Source organism: Miniopterus natalensis, chromosome 2 (genome assembly GCF_054644295.1).
Source record: "Miniopterus natalensis isolate mMinNat1 chromosome 2, mMinNat1.hap1, whole genome shotgun sequence".
Taxonomy (NCBI): domain Eukaryota; kingdom Metazoa; phylum Chordata; class Mammalia; order Chiroptera; family Miniopteridae; genus Miniopterus; species Miniopterus natalensis.
In genome coordinates this window covers 169,415,952-169,429,164 of record NC_142082.1, presented here as the reverse complement: position 1 = coordinate 169,429,164, position 13,213 = coordinate 169,415,952, and the positions used below count along the sequence as shown (strand labels likewise).

The 13,213-nt window shown below is 46.2% G+C and overlaps 1 protein-coding gene across 2 annotated transcripts in view; it reads left to right on the top strand.

The window, feature by feature from the left end:
• The first annotated feature begins 9,091 nt into the window (after positions 1-9,091).
• The window catches only part of NTN4 (netrin 4), a 97,029-nt gene continuing 92,907 nt past the window's right edge, over positions 9,092-13,213 (top strand). For both annotated transcript variants that reach the window (XM_087814836.1, XM_016221824.2), the window contains exons 1-2: positions 9,092-9,274; positions 12,033-12,562. In XM_087814836.1, the coding sequence (XP_087670962.1) occupies positions 9,220-9,274; positions 12,033-12,562 (585 nt within the window). In that variant the 5' untranslated portion in view covers positions 9,092-9,219. The remainder of the gene's footprint in view (positions 9,275-12,032; positions 12,563-13,213) is intronic.

Sequence of the window (13,213 nt, the reverse complement as noted above, 5' to 3'; positions counted from 1 at the left end):
CCATCTCCTATCAACCCATCTCCCAAACCAACTAAATTTCCTGATGTTCCTATTCCTTAAGAAAGAAACTATTATTTTTTTCAAGTAACCAAATTCAGAGCTACCAAGTCATTCTTAACTTCTTCCTATCTTCTGTCAGTTCCCATGATCAATTACAAAGTCTTGTCAGTTCCTTGTATTTTGTTTTTTCTTCACTCCCTCTCTCTGTTTCCATTTTTCTATTATCACCCTTGGTTTAGACTCAGATCTTCTTCTAAAGTAGCTCTTAACCCTCCTTCTAGGCCCTCTCTTTTCTAATCTGTCTTATGCTATTTCTAGATACTGATGGCTGTAATCATGTAATTGCCCAACACAAATAGCTGGGCTCGCCCATATCTACTTTTTATTCCTAACCTACTTATTACTCTCCATTTCCCATTGATACCATAAATTCACTCTCCCAGAGGCACTCTGTATATTCACAGGTGAGCACTTATGTGACCACTACCAGCAAGGCCCACCCCCACTGGCTACCACATCCATCCACACCGATCCAACTGCTAGGGCCCAGCTCAGTCCACGTCCTCCTGAGCCCACAGTGTTCCACCTGTCGCTGTCACCTACTTCAGGTACTGCTTTATCGTGTCCTGCCCTAAGCTGTTATATTTTAAAAATAAAAATGTAATCATAATAATTATATAGTATTGCTGAAAGTTTAGAAGGCAGAAAAACAATTATCTTTAATATTTTGATATAGTCCATGCATTTTCAAGTGTATGTTTCTCATAGCTGTAATTAAAGCATATATAAAATTTTATTCCCCCCCCCCCCAATATATAAGGGAAAAAAGCCACTATAATTGAGGACAATGAAGTGATTCATGGGAGGGTAGAGGGGAGCTAACCCTGATGGTGGAAGAGAGCATAAGAAAGGCTCGAAGCAGTTGTGTGAACTGGACTTCCCAGGCCCTGGCCAAGTTAGCCAGGAGGAGCAGCGAGGACGCAAGGGAGAGCGCAGAAGCAAGAGGCGTGAAGTGGAGTCCACTTCAGAGACTGCAGGCCTCAGAGCCTGTGGGTGGAGCTAGCGAGCCCGCGGCAGGAACTGTCACGTCATGGAAGGTCTGGGTGCCAAGCCAGGCGGAGTGACTTCCACTCGCCCGCCCATGACCAGAAGCAGCGGATATGCTAATAGGTGCTTGGGCCAGATACATTGGTGAGATTGCTGACTTTTGATGAAATATGCAGTTAACTGTCTACTTGACATTCACCTGCTTTTCTTTATGACAGAATCCTGATTGCGAAAGGGTAGCAATGTGCCCAGTTAAAATAATCACCTCCTCAGACGTCTTCCTGGTCTGGAGAGGCCGCATAACCCAGTTCTGAACAATTAGATGCCAGCATGTGGATGGGGCGGCTGGAAAAAGCTTTATAAGACTCAGCTGGCATATATCATCTTTCCCGCTCTCCATTTCTCTTGCCTGGCATGGGGACACAAGTCCTGGAGGTGGAGCAGGCATCTTGTGACCGTGAGAGGAAACCACACAAGTCACAATGACCTCACTGAGAAGCTGCAGTCGTACTGGACTGTCTACCTCCTGACTTCCTGCCATGTGAAGAAAATCAGTCTCGGTTGGTTAACCCACTGAGTTGGGTTCCTGCAACTGAATGCAGTCCTACCTAATATAATGCTATGCCCATTTCTTAGAGATTTGCAGTGAACTTAGCATAGTGAAGATCTTGAGAAATCTTATTTAACTTTGTTTAGCCTGACTTTAAGATGATTTGACTACCAAACTCTTTTCCCTTAGAATACTTAGCATATCTCACTGAACAGTGTTTTGCAGAAGTTTGGAAAACATTACTCTTTTTGTGTTGATCCTGTAGATGGATAGTTGTGACCTTCTACAGGATAGGGCACACAAGAGGAGTAATGCGTTAGGAGAGAAAGATACTGTGTTGAATTTCAAGTGTCCATCAACAATTGGATAAACAACCCTGAAACTCACGAGTGAGATTTTGGAGGTAAGCAAGGTAGGTAGTGTAAGCCAAGGTGGCTTAACCATGGCTCCAGGGGTGAAGGTAGAAAACATTCTGGGAGTGTTTTTACTAATGAGATTGGTATGTAGTTTTGAGCCCATCCTTTAACTGCCCTGCTACTCCACCTCTCTGGAAAGAGGACATGGGAAGAGCACTTAAAGTCACACTTAAAGTCCTCACTTGTCCATTTACTGAGCTGTGTGACCTTGGCTCAGATACCTAACTTCTCTGAGCTCCAGTATCCTCTTCAAGGGGTTGACAAACTAACCTTAGAGAGCTGTTGTGAGAATCATAAAGTATTCAACATTGTTCCTGATGGATTGTAGCTGTTCCATCAGTGCCAGTTCCCCTCTCCCTCTAGCTAGAGATTTGTGGTGTAGCTTCAGACTTTCATCTCCTGTGGATTGCCTTTTATAGATGTACAGCAGCATTTAAGTTAATCCAGGACAATGATTTAGCTTCTCTCTATTAAATATCTTTATAACTAGAGGTGAAATTCCAGGGCACACAAATATGATTTTACTTACATGTGGAACCTAAAAACAAAACAAACAAAACAGAAATAGACTCATAGAAACAGAGAACAAACTAATGATGCCAAAGGGGAGGGGAGATGGGTGAAAAAGGTGAAGGGGATTAAGAGGTATAAACTTCCAGTTATAAAATAAATCATGGGGATATAATGTACAGCATAGGGAATATAGTCAATAATATCATAAAAATGTTTTACAGTGGCAGATGATTACTAGAATTATCATAGCATGTATATAGTATATATATACTTATAGTATATGTATATATTAGACTCTACAAGGTATATAAGTGTTAAATCAGTATGTTGTATACCTGAAACTAATATAATATTGTATGTCGTCCAGCCTGCATGGATCAGTGTTTGAGAGTTGACCCATGAATCAGGAGATCACCGCTCGATTCCCGGTCAGGGCACATGCTGGGGTTTTGGGCTCCATCCCCAGTAGGAGGCATGAAGGAGGCAGCCAATCAGTGACTCTCTCATCATAGATGTTTCTATCTCTCCCTCTCCCTTCTCTCAGAAATCAATAAAAAATATTTTTTAAATGATTTTTAAAATATTGTATGTCAACTAGAATTTAAAAATAAATAAAAATTTAAAAAATAAAATAAAAATTAGAAAACATCACACACACACAAAAAATCCCAGGGAAGGTCAAAAGAGTTGTATGTGTATGATGGACTTGTATTTTACTATTTTGTGTATTTAACAAAATGTAAAGTGCTTCCTTTGTGTATTGCTCTTCTCTACCACTTCATAAATATTAACTATTTAATATTTGTTATAACATTATTAATTAGGTACTATTATTATTCCTACATGGCAGATAAGAAAATAGCTGCACCAAGAGGTTAAACAATTTGCCCACAGACACACAGTTAGTAGGTGGCAGAGCCAGGATTCAAATCTGGGGAGTCAGACCTCATAGTCCATGCTCCTAACCATTGCACTACTATATAAAAGGTATAAATAAGTAAAAAGAATCACCTATATGGCTTACTGTTCCTTCATCCTCATGAGGCCTCTGGTAATTGTTTCTTCATCTATTGCCCTACACTTTAAAGAAGTGGTAATTTGACTCCAAGCATCTTTTCATTAATGTCAAAAATAGCAATGATGTATAGCTATTTAGAAGCGAAAGTGTTCAAAATTTGTGCCAGTGCAGTGCTGTCCAGAGTAGCTATCTCTGTAATAATCACAGAACTGTTCTTATTTGTTTGAACTTTCTGGTCTGCATATAATTAATCTAAACGTGGGAGAGCATGCGTGCAGTTTTGTGTTTTGTTTTGTTTTTGAGAAAAGTACTGCTTACCTTCCTGAAAGAGCACATGTATTTTCAAAAGCTCTCACTCCCTTCCTAGGAATGAGCAGCCGTAGCCAGGAAGCACACGAAATAAGAAACAGTGCCAGTGGCAGAAGGCTTAGATTAAAGCTTAAGGAAATTCCCAAGATGATGTTTTTAAAGGGCATTAGAAGGACATAGACCAGGTAGCAAACAAAATATAGAATTATTTCAATGGAAACAATTCTCCATTTCATTTTCTCCCAATAATCTTCTAGTTCAAAGAGAGATAAGACTGCATTCATGGGAAATTAATGGATAAGCAATGTTTGTTTTTTTAAAAAATCTGAAAACCCTTTCCTGTCTCCAATGTATACTTATTGGATGATCTAAGTTTGGCACTTACATCTTTCTCATCATTTTCTTTCTCTTTAAATGAGCACAACCATGCCTGTCCCTTCCCGCACATTGATGCCGTGAGGATACATGAGATAATGTTTATAGTTCCATGAAGGAAAGATACTAGGTATCTAAAAGTCACTCTTTCACAGTCCTTCTTTCCCTTGGAAATGTATAAGTAATACCACTTGTATGTAGTGTTTGTTGAAGAGTCAAATTTTCCACAGAAGTTTTTTGGGGGTTTTTTGTTTGTCTCCCCCCCCCCCCCCCCAAGATACTTATTCCATTTGGGACTAACAATTTCTTTTTAAAATTTAACTATTTTTCAAATTTTACAGTTTGACTTTGTTGATCTTCTTTAAATTCGTATTTATTGAATGCTTACTACCTGAAATGTATTTTACCAGAGCCCTTTTCTTCCGGCTAAACAAAATATATTTTACCTTTTATTAATGATCTTTAAAACATCAATATGTGAAAAGGAGGTTTTCAGTTGCCTCAAGCATAATATCAGCCAACATCGCAAAGCTGCTAATGCATTTTTAGGCTACAGCAACAGAAGTCCTCGACCTAAATTAAAGGAACTGCTGTTCCTGTTTCACCCTACGCCCATCCGGACAGACCTGAAGCTGAGTGTTCTAGAAGCACAGCGTAGAAGCAGCACCGACGAACCAGTATATCTGAAAAGAGATGCTGAGGAAGTCATGCCCTGTGGGCGAGTAGACAGACACTTGGAGCAGAGACTAATGAAGGGGCTCAGCCGTGGGAGCATCGCCCGCCCGCCCCACGGCGGCGGCTCGGCCGGCGGGGGCACGGACGCCAGGCAAGTGCTCCACGCCGCGCTCTCACACTGGGGTCTCTCCCCCCCCCCCCCTCAAATCAATAAAAGCAGCCTTGGATGAAGGTTAAAAAAACCAAAAAGCTTGACTTGAAATCCAAGCAGCATTATCCATGGCACCCAAGACAGGGAGGCGGCGTCGGTCCGCAGCCCCTGGGCTGGGCCCTGGCAGAGGGGCTGCCCCGTGGAATGCCCAGGAGAAGCCCGGCGGCGCTTGCAGCCACACTGCGCCAGGTGGAAAAGGGCAAGGACCGTGTGACTTCACCCACACGCGGGACGGAAACAACGCAGCGGGCGAACAACCCCAAACCACAGCCCCCAGAGGGGTGCCTACCAGCCCGGCAGGGGTCCAAGGGGGGATGGACGGTGAGGGGCAAACCTGTCGGCCACGGAGAGAGGCTAGACTTGGGGGGGTGAGCACACCATGCAGTACACGGATGATGTGATATAGCGCTGTGCCCCTGACACTTACAGATGTCATTAGCCAATGCCGCCCCCATAAGTTTAATTTTAAAGCAATTTTTGAATACCTATCAGGAAAGAAGTTGGGCCTATTCTGTATAGTTGCAAACAACTAAACTGTGAACATAGGTAGGATTTTAAGAAGAGAGATGCCACCCTTAAATACAACAGTACCAAGAATGGAAACGGCTGCTTTTGCCGCTTTCACTTACTGAAATTCCTAGAACAGAAACGGGATGACCACTGGACAGAGAGTTTGTGGAGAGAGTTCCTGAGAGGGTGAGAAGTTGGGCTCGAGGATCCCCCAGGTCCCTTCCGATGCAGAGTATCCTGTGATCCGTTAGGAACCTCACGCACGGTAGTTATTACAGAGCGACACCTTTGCAGCCTTCTGTGCTTTGCCTCTGCACGAAGAGGCCTCAGACTGCTGTGGGGTTTTTGTCCTGACGGCTACTTTTCATAGTTCTCCCTCCCTCCTCATTACCAGGTTGTCTCAGCTCATTCCTTGCTTTAACGACACCCAGCTCCGTTCTGATTTGCTACTTCTGATATGCGGTGGCCTAGGGACACAGCATAACCAAACTTATTAACACTGCAAGAATAACAACTGGAGGCCTGAGGAGCTCTCCCACGAATAAGGTTTTTGGTACATCAACGTTTTGCCATTTGTTTTAGTCCTTATAGGCCCTCTTAGCTTTCTGCTCAGCTCTCAGGAGTATTCTAGATTTAATTTGATAATTATGCAGCTTCTGGAAACTTGTTACTGAACTTCTATAGGTTTGCTAAGCTTCCTGCTAACTCATAATTTTTTTTAAAAAAATTATTAATCATCACTAACGTTTTCAAAAACACACCATCGGCAATGATATATATACTTATCACTGAGCAAGATTTCCCTTATGTAGGTAAAATTTCCCTGAATAGCATCTTCAAAATGAAAAGAAAATTTATATCTAAACTAGAATTTAATTCGGATTTAGAACTAGATTAGGTTACCTAACCAAGTAAAACTGATTAGAAGTGGATTAGAATGCTCATTGCTTTCTCCCCTGGGCCACTTTATATGTAAAGCGTTGTTGTGAAGGTACAGGTTAGTTCAGAACATGGAGCTCCACTCTGAGTCCACTAGTTCTGCCCCTTGACCCCTGTTCTTAGTACTCAGCAATAATTTTAATACAGTGCAGTCAAGAGCATTTAATGAAAATTTACTGTATACCTGGCAGGTGCTCCCAGTTAAGAACAATGAAGAACGTAAGAAAAACATAATATTTCCTGTGGACTAAGTGTAAAAGACTGGCTTACCATTAAGGAACTTGCTGTCTCGCTAAAGGAAACAAGAACCAGGTATAGCATGATCAGGGACATGCAGAGTATTACTAAGGCAGGGTTGCTGCAGATAGTAAATGCTTTTGAAACTTGCAATGAGAGGTGGAGTAGTTTTGCTTTCATAAACTACAACATATTGTTAGCTCAGAAGTTAATAAATGTGCATTTCCTCTCTCTATTTTTTTTAAAAGTTGCTTTGGTCATTAGGTTAATATTAGTGCTAAGAGTTTTTAGCTGTTTTAATGTCCTATCATTTATTTGGTAAAAAGAATAATGTGGAGCCCGGCTGGCATGGCTCAGTGGTTGAACGTTGACCCATGAACCAGGGGATCCCAGTTCCATTCTCCCTCAGGGCACATGCTGGGGTTGCAGGTTGCAAGCTCCATCCCCAGTAGGGGGCGTACAGGAGCCAGCTGATCAATGACTCTCTCATCATTGGTGTTTCTATCTCTCTCTCCCTCTCCCTTTCTCTCTCTGAAATCAATCAAAACATTAAAAAAAAAAAAAGAATTTGGAGAGGTGTTTAGTGGCTCCATTGGGAGCATATCTATAAGAGATGAAGAAAGCTCCAACATTGCTAATATTTGAAAACTCAAAGGTTTTATTTTCTAAAGTGTTCTATGAATTGCTGTCCCATACTATTTGTCACTTTCCAGTGTTGACCAGAAGAATAATTTTAATGTCTCTCAAATGGATGATGCTGATCTCACCCAGTTCCTCCTGGGAGATATAAACTTCTTATATATCCCCAGCTGAATCATAAATAATATCTACATGTGCCCCAAGGCTGTGAATTGTCCTCATAAGTAACACACAGAACTGAATGGTATCTGTAAAGAAGTTAACGTTCTGGAAATTATTCAAAGGCACAAAATGAACACTGCAATAAAATTGCTTTCTACTTTACTGTGTCAGTTTCCCTAGCCGTGTACATAGAACAATGTTTTCATAGAACTTGCAAAAGTAGACCCAAGTGCTATTTAATCTCCTTCCATAAGCAGCAGCCTTGTGCAATCTATCCACAATTAGTTACTTGTGGTTGTTACTAAATTGTTCCCCATAAGTCTCTACAACATTATTGTTTCACAGCACAACACACTTGGTAGAGTGGAAGTGCCAGGGAAGACCAAGGACGTGCTCTTTGTCATGACCCTGTCTCTAGACAGTGATGTGCTTACACTGCCCACTAGCTAGTCCTGGGACCCTTTTCTGTGGGCACCTTGAGTTGAATTAGGGAATGCTTCTAACGTCAAAATGGAAACACCTAGCGTAAGTCGGTCCTGATTGTTTAGCCCGGACGCCCTCCCCGCCCCCCAAGGCGGCCAAGGAGCCGCGACGGCCACCCAGTCGTCTGTGCGCGCGCTCGGCCTCCAGTGACCCGCGGCTGGGCTGGGGGGGTCCTGCCCCGGGTCGGGAGACTCCCAGAGAAGGGGCGGCGGGGGCGCGGGGAGAGCGGGAGGGCTCGTTTTGCCCGGGGGTGTGGGAAGTAGGCGCTAGCCTGTTTCGCGGTTTTTTAAGCCCCTTGGCATGCCCTGACCTGATCAGCAGAGCCAACTGCTCTCTGGAATGTTCCGGGAGAAGGTGGGAGATTGCTTCCCAGAGGAGGCCTGTGGGTGCTGGAGGGCGCCAGGGGGGTCACGCGGGGCGATGGAGGGCAAGCGCCGGGAGGGGCACTAAGGAAGCTGGGGGCCAAGGTGACAGGCGCGGGTCGGGGCCGGGGCGGGCGGGCCGAGCTGGCGGCGAGACAAGGAGGGTGGCCGGTCGGGCGAAGGGACCCCTCCCGGCGGCGGCGGCCACCCGGCCGCGCGGGCTGCGCCGCCCCGGCTGTCAAGCGCGCGCGGGGGGCGGGCGGGAGGAGGGGTGGAGGTGCGAGGGGCGGAGGGCTGGCACCGGAGCGCCGCGGTGTCGGTGCAATAAAAATGCATCCCATGGAGCTGCCCGCGGAGAAGGACGGGACCGAGACGCGGCGGCCGGAGGCGGTGGTAGAAGCGGAGGACGCCCGGGAGGCGGCGGCGGCCGGGAAGTGAAAGGTCTCGCAAAGTTCAGCTGCAGCCGCCGCGAGCGCCCGGCCCCGGGCTAGCGGTGCAGGCGCCGCAGGAGCGCACCGCCGGGCAGCGCGGCCCGGCCGGCTATGGTCCCGGGGCCCCCGCCGGCCCCGAGGTGCCCGGGCCCCTCCAGGCCAGTGCTCGAGGGTCACCCCACCGCCCGGCGCGACCCGGGCTCGCAGCCCCCCGTCGCCGGCGACCACTGACGCAGCCTGGCGCCCCACGAGGAGGAAGAAATAAGGAGCCCCGGCTCCTCCCGAGGACTGCTGGCGCTTCGCCCCGCCGCCCGGCCCCGGGGCTCCCGGCTGCGCCCGGACATGGGGAGCTGCGCGCCGCTGCTGCTGCTCTGGGGCTGCTCCGCGGTGGCCGCAGGTGGGTGGTGACGCCGCCGGCCCCCCATCCCTCTTCCCTCGCCCCTTCGGCTCCCCGCCTCAGGACTCAGGGGTGCAGGGCAGTGCGGTTCGGGGGCGCCGAGCTCAGCTCCCGGGGATGAAATGAGTGGCCATGTTCCGCCTCCTTTCCCCGGTCTCCGCAGTTTAAAATACTATTGATTTTTTTTTTTTTTTTTTTTTGCAACTGCGATACACACGCCCTTGGATAACCCGATATCCTGGGTGTGCCCTGCCGGAGATACCGTGACCTTGGTTTCTTTCTGGGTTTGGGCTAGTAAAAAACTGCCTTTCCACTTTGTGAGGGAACAAAGGACGGAGCTCGCCATCCCCCGGCGCTCCATGGCCTGGGGAACGATGGGGAGGGGTGGCCCAGCGACCCCGGGCGCGCGTGGGCCCGCGCCGCGCTCTCGCCAACAGCGAGCGCCCCGGTTCCCGACCTCACGCTGGGTGCTAGCGGGCCAGGTAGGGACACCTGGGGCGAGGTGAGTGCCCTTGCACCGCGGGCAGCGGCTGGAACGTAGGGAGACCCGGGCTGGGACGGTAAGTGGCGGTCGCTCTGGGTCGCCAGGAGCTGGCTGGCCGCCCCCGGGGAATTGGTACCCTGGCCGAGGCTCCGCGGGAGGTCGGAGGCGGGTCCGCTCCGCGTCTCGGGAACTGGACGACCCGCGGAGGCACCAGCAGATGCGCTCTCCCTCCCGCTCCCATCCTGGCTTTCTTGGGCTACGCTGGGCCACCCGTTCCTAGCAAGCCCTTTCTAAATGTGGGAGCTCCTTGCGCTCCTCTCCCTCGCTCCTGAGGGTCACCTGGTTTCCAATTAGGCATAAGCGCCGCTCAGTGTGTGCGGGGGAAAGAAAGTGAGGGGCTCTCCGGCCATACAGTCGGTCTCTCAAACACGTCTCGCTTGCTCCAGAAAGGGGAGTGTGGGCTGGAGGGACGGACTGCTGGACAGAGAGCATCACTTTTCCCTTCCCTTCGGCTTCTTCTACTGTGTCCCCAGAGATGCTGGCGCGCAGTAAAAGCCAGGCTCTAGAATCTGCATCCCAAACCTGCGTCAGACTCATAGGAGCATCCTTCATAGAACTGGCTGATCACTTGCCTAGGGATCTCCAAGTGTTTTTGCCCACCCATTATTTATCTGGCTTCGATCTTTTCTGGACTTATTAGCTTAGGCTCATTGAGAAGTATCCAGTACTTTCCCCAAGGAGCCTTAATGGTCTAAGACTTTATTTCTTCCTATTTATGTACCCTTGGGTGGACTTACGCATGCTCCCCTAACCACAAAGTGAACTTTAATAAACCTTTCCCTTTCCAAACCATGTTACGGCAAAAACATGCAAGCAATCAAGAGGCTGTAAATAAATATCACAGGCCAAGTGTTTCAAGTCAAAAATACTTGTACGGGCAGTATATGATTTTCCCTGAGATGCTTTACAGGTGAGTCATAGTGCATTGTGCGTTTGGGTGATCCTGGCCACAAGCAACTGTTGCCCTAGCTAACCAGAACAGTAGCAAATAGAGTCCAGGCATAAAGCACACTTGGATACATTTAAAGAATATGCCTGAGGAATCCCTTTCTTTGGTTGCACAGGCCTTGTGGGGCTGTGGATCCTCATTGTGTGAAGTGTCTCTGTTTTAATCTAAGCTGTCATTTGGCTTCTGCTGTGATAGCAGTTCAGAGGTGCTCCCTCTTAAGGAGCACAAACGTTCAATTAGCCAGAATTTGGGGTTTGACTTCCTTTACTTTCTGTTCTAATGTTTAAAATAGATGAACTTACGGTATTCACAATTAAAACAAGAAACCCAAATTAAAGGATTACAATATGTAGTCAGCATGTTAATAAGTGGATAATGTTTATCATTTTAAGTAATTTTGTGACATTAAAGCCTGTTGGACCTTTGTTCGGCTGGAAGTGCATGTTTCTTTAAGAGGGTGTTTCAGGTCACAGATAATGTTTAAGGGTGCTGAAGGTGGCAGCCGGTCTGCGAGCATTCTCCTGCTAAGCTAGCAGGTAACTACTACATAACCTGGCATAGGCGGAAATACTCAAGAGGCAAAGAGCACGTCAAATCAGCTCTTCTGCCATTTGGCAGTTTAGAGGGGTTTTTCCCCTTATACTTATTTAATAATAAAAATAGCTAGTGCGCCTCCCAAATGAGTTCCCTTGTCTATTGATCATATACCTCATATTGCTTTTCCTAGGGAATTTGTCCCTTTATATTTTTGGCTTAAAAATATAATAAATCCTACATTTCTCATAAATGTTAGATAATGATTAGGACTGAAATTTTACGTTTAAAAGACTAAGTTTGATGATCTTAAACACGCTTTATTGTTTTGGGTATGATTTAAGTTGTGACATCAAAAACAATAAGTATATTTCAAATATGGAAAATGTTTAGAAAGCAAAGTACTTGAAAAGGTTTAGGCCCATTATCTTTACCTCGATGATTCCATTTTCCTTCCTCTTGCCCTTTCCCTAAAGTGATCTTATTTTCTTTCATGTGAATTTTACATCCGAACATGAAATGCACACGTACACACGTGCACACTCACACACTTGCATACACAAATGCAGTGTAAACACAGAGCTGTATTTATGCTCAGATTTGGTAGAATGCCTCTTTACTGAAAGTCTCAAGCTCTTTAGGGATAACTTGACTGTTGAAGATGGACTAGGTGGACAGAAGAGCTTTCCAGATGGGTTTGTCTTGAATAACATATGCTTTCCCTTCCCTAGGACTGAGTGGAGTAGCTGGAACGAGTTCCCGCTGTGAAAAAGCCTGTAACCCTCAGATGGGAAATTTGGCTTTAGGGAGAAGACTCTGGGCAGACACCACCTGTGGTCAGAACACCACTGAGCTGTACTGCTTCTACAGCGAGAACGCTGATCTGACTTGTCGGCAGCCCAAATGTGACAAATGCAATGCTGCTCAGCCTCACCTGGCTCACCTGCCAGCTGCCATGGCAGACTCGTCCTTCAGGTTTCCTCGCACGTGGTGGCAGTCTGCTGAGGATGTGCACAGAGAAAAGATCCAGTTAGACCTGGAAGCTGAATTCTACTTCACTCATCTAATTATGGTGTTCAAGTCCCCCAGGCCGGCAGCCATGGTGCTGGACCGGTCCCAGGACTTTGGGAAGACATGGAAGCCTTACAAGTACTTTGCAACTAACTGCTCGGCTACCTTTGGCCTGGACGATGATGTTGTCAAAAAGGGAGCTATTTGCACTTCTAGATACTCCAGTCCTTTCCCGTGCACTGGAGGAGAGGTAAGGGCACACGTTTAACTCTACACTGGTAGAAAAATGTTACCAGCCCACATTTTTTTTAAAGTATGAAGGTATACTTGTAGCAACATGAATGAAATTAGAATTTTTCATGAGCTTTATTTGTCATAAATTATTTCTCACCCTTAGACATGGATGTGTAGTCATTTTCAAGCAGGTTGCCCACCGTCTGGGTTTAAGTTTTCTTTTTTTTTTCAGTGTCATCACTCTGCCTTAGAGGTTTGAAAGGCTAATGATTTCATCAGTTAGCAGGACTACTTACTGTGCTTCTGAAGGGGCAGGAGTTACTGAGACAACCTGTTCCTGGAGCCCATGCTGGTGTCTTCCTCAAACTGTTAACATAAATAGGAAGTAAATTAAAATAAAGCCAAGGGAGAAAAAAAAACTGTTTGTCAGAAGGGTACTTTGTATACCAGTGGAGTTCTATTGTTAAGATTACAAGAGTGCATAGCAAACAAATGAAGGTAGTTTGTTTTTTAAGATACAGAAGTTATTTTTGTATTCATAGACACATCAACCAGGTAGGGGTCTTGGGTCTACTCTGGGCCCAAGGCCATTTTAATTTTATTCTGTAAAACAGCCTCCTGAGCTACTAGTCCATTTTCTGTATAGAATGATTTCCCTTTATTTCAT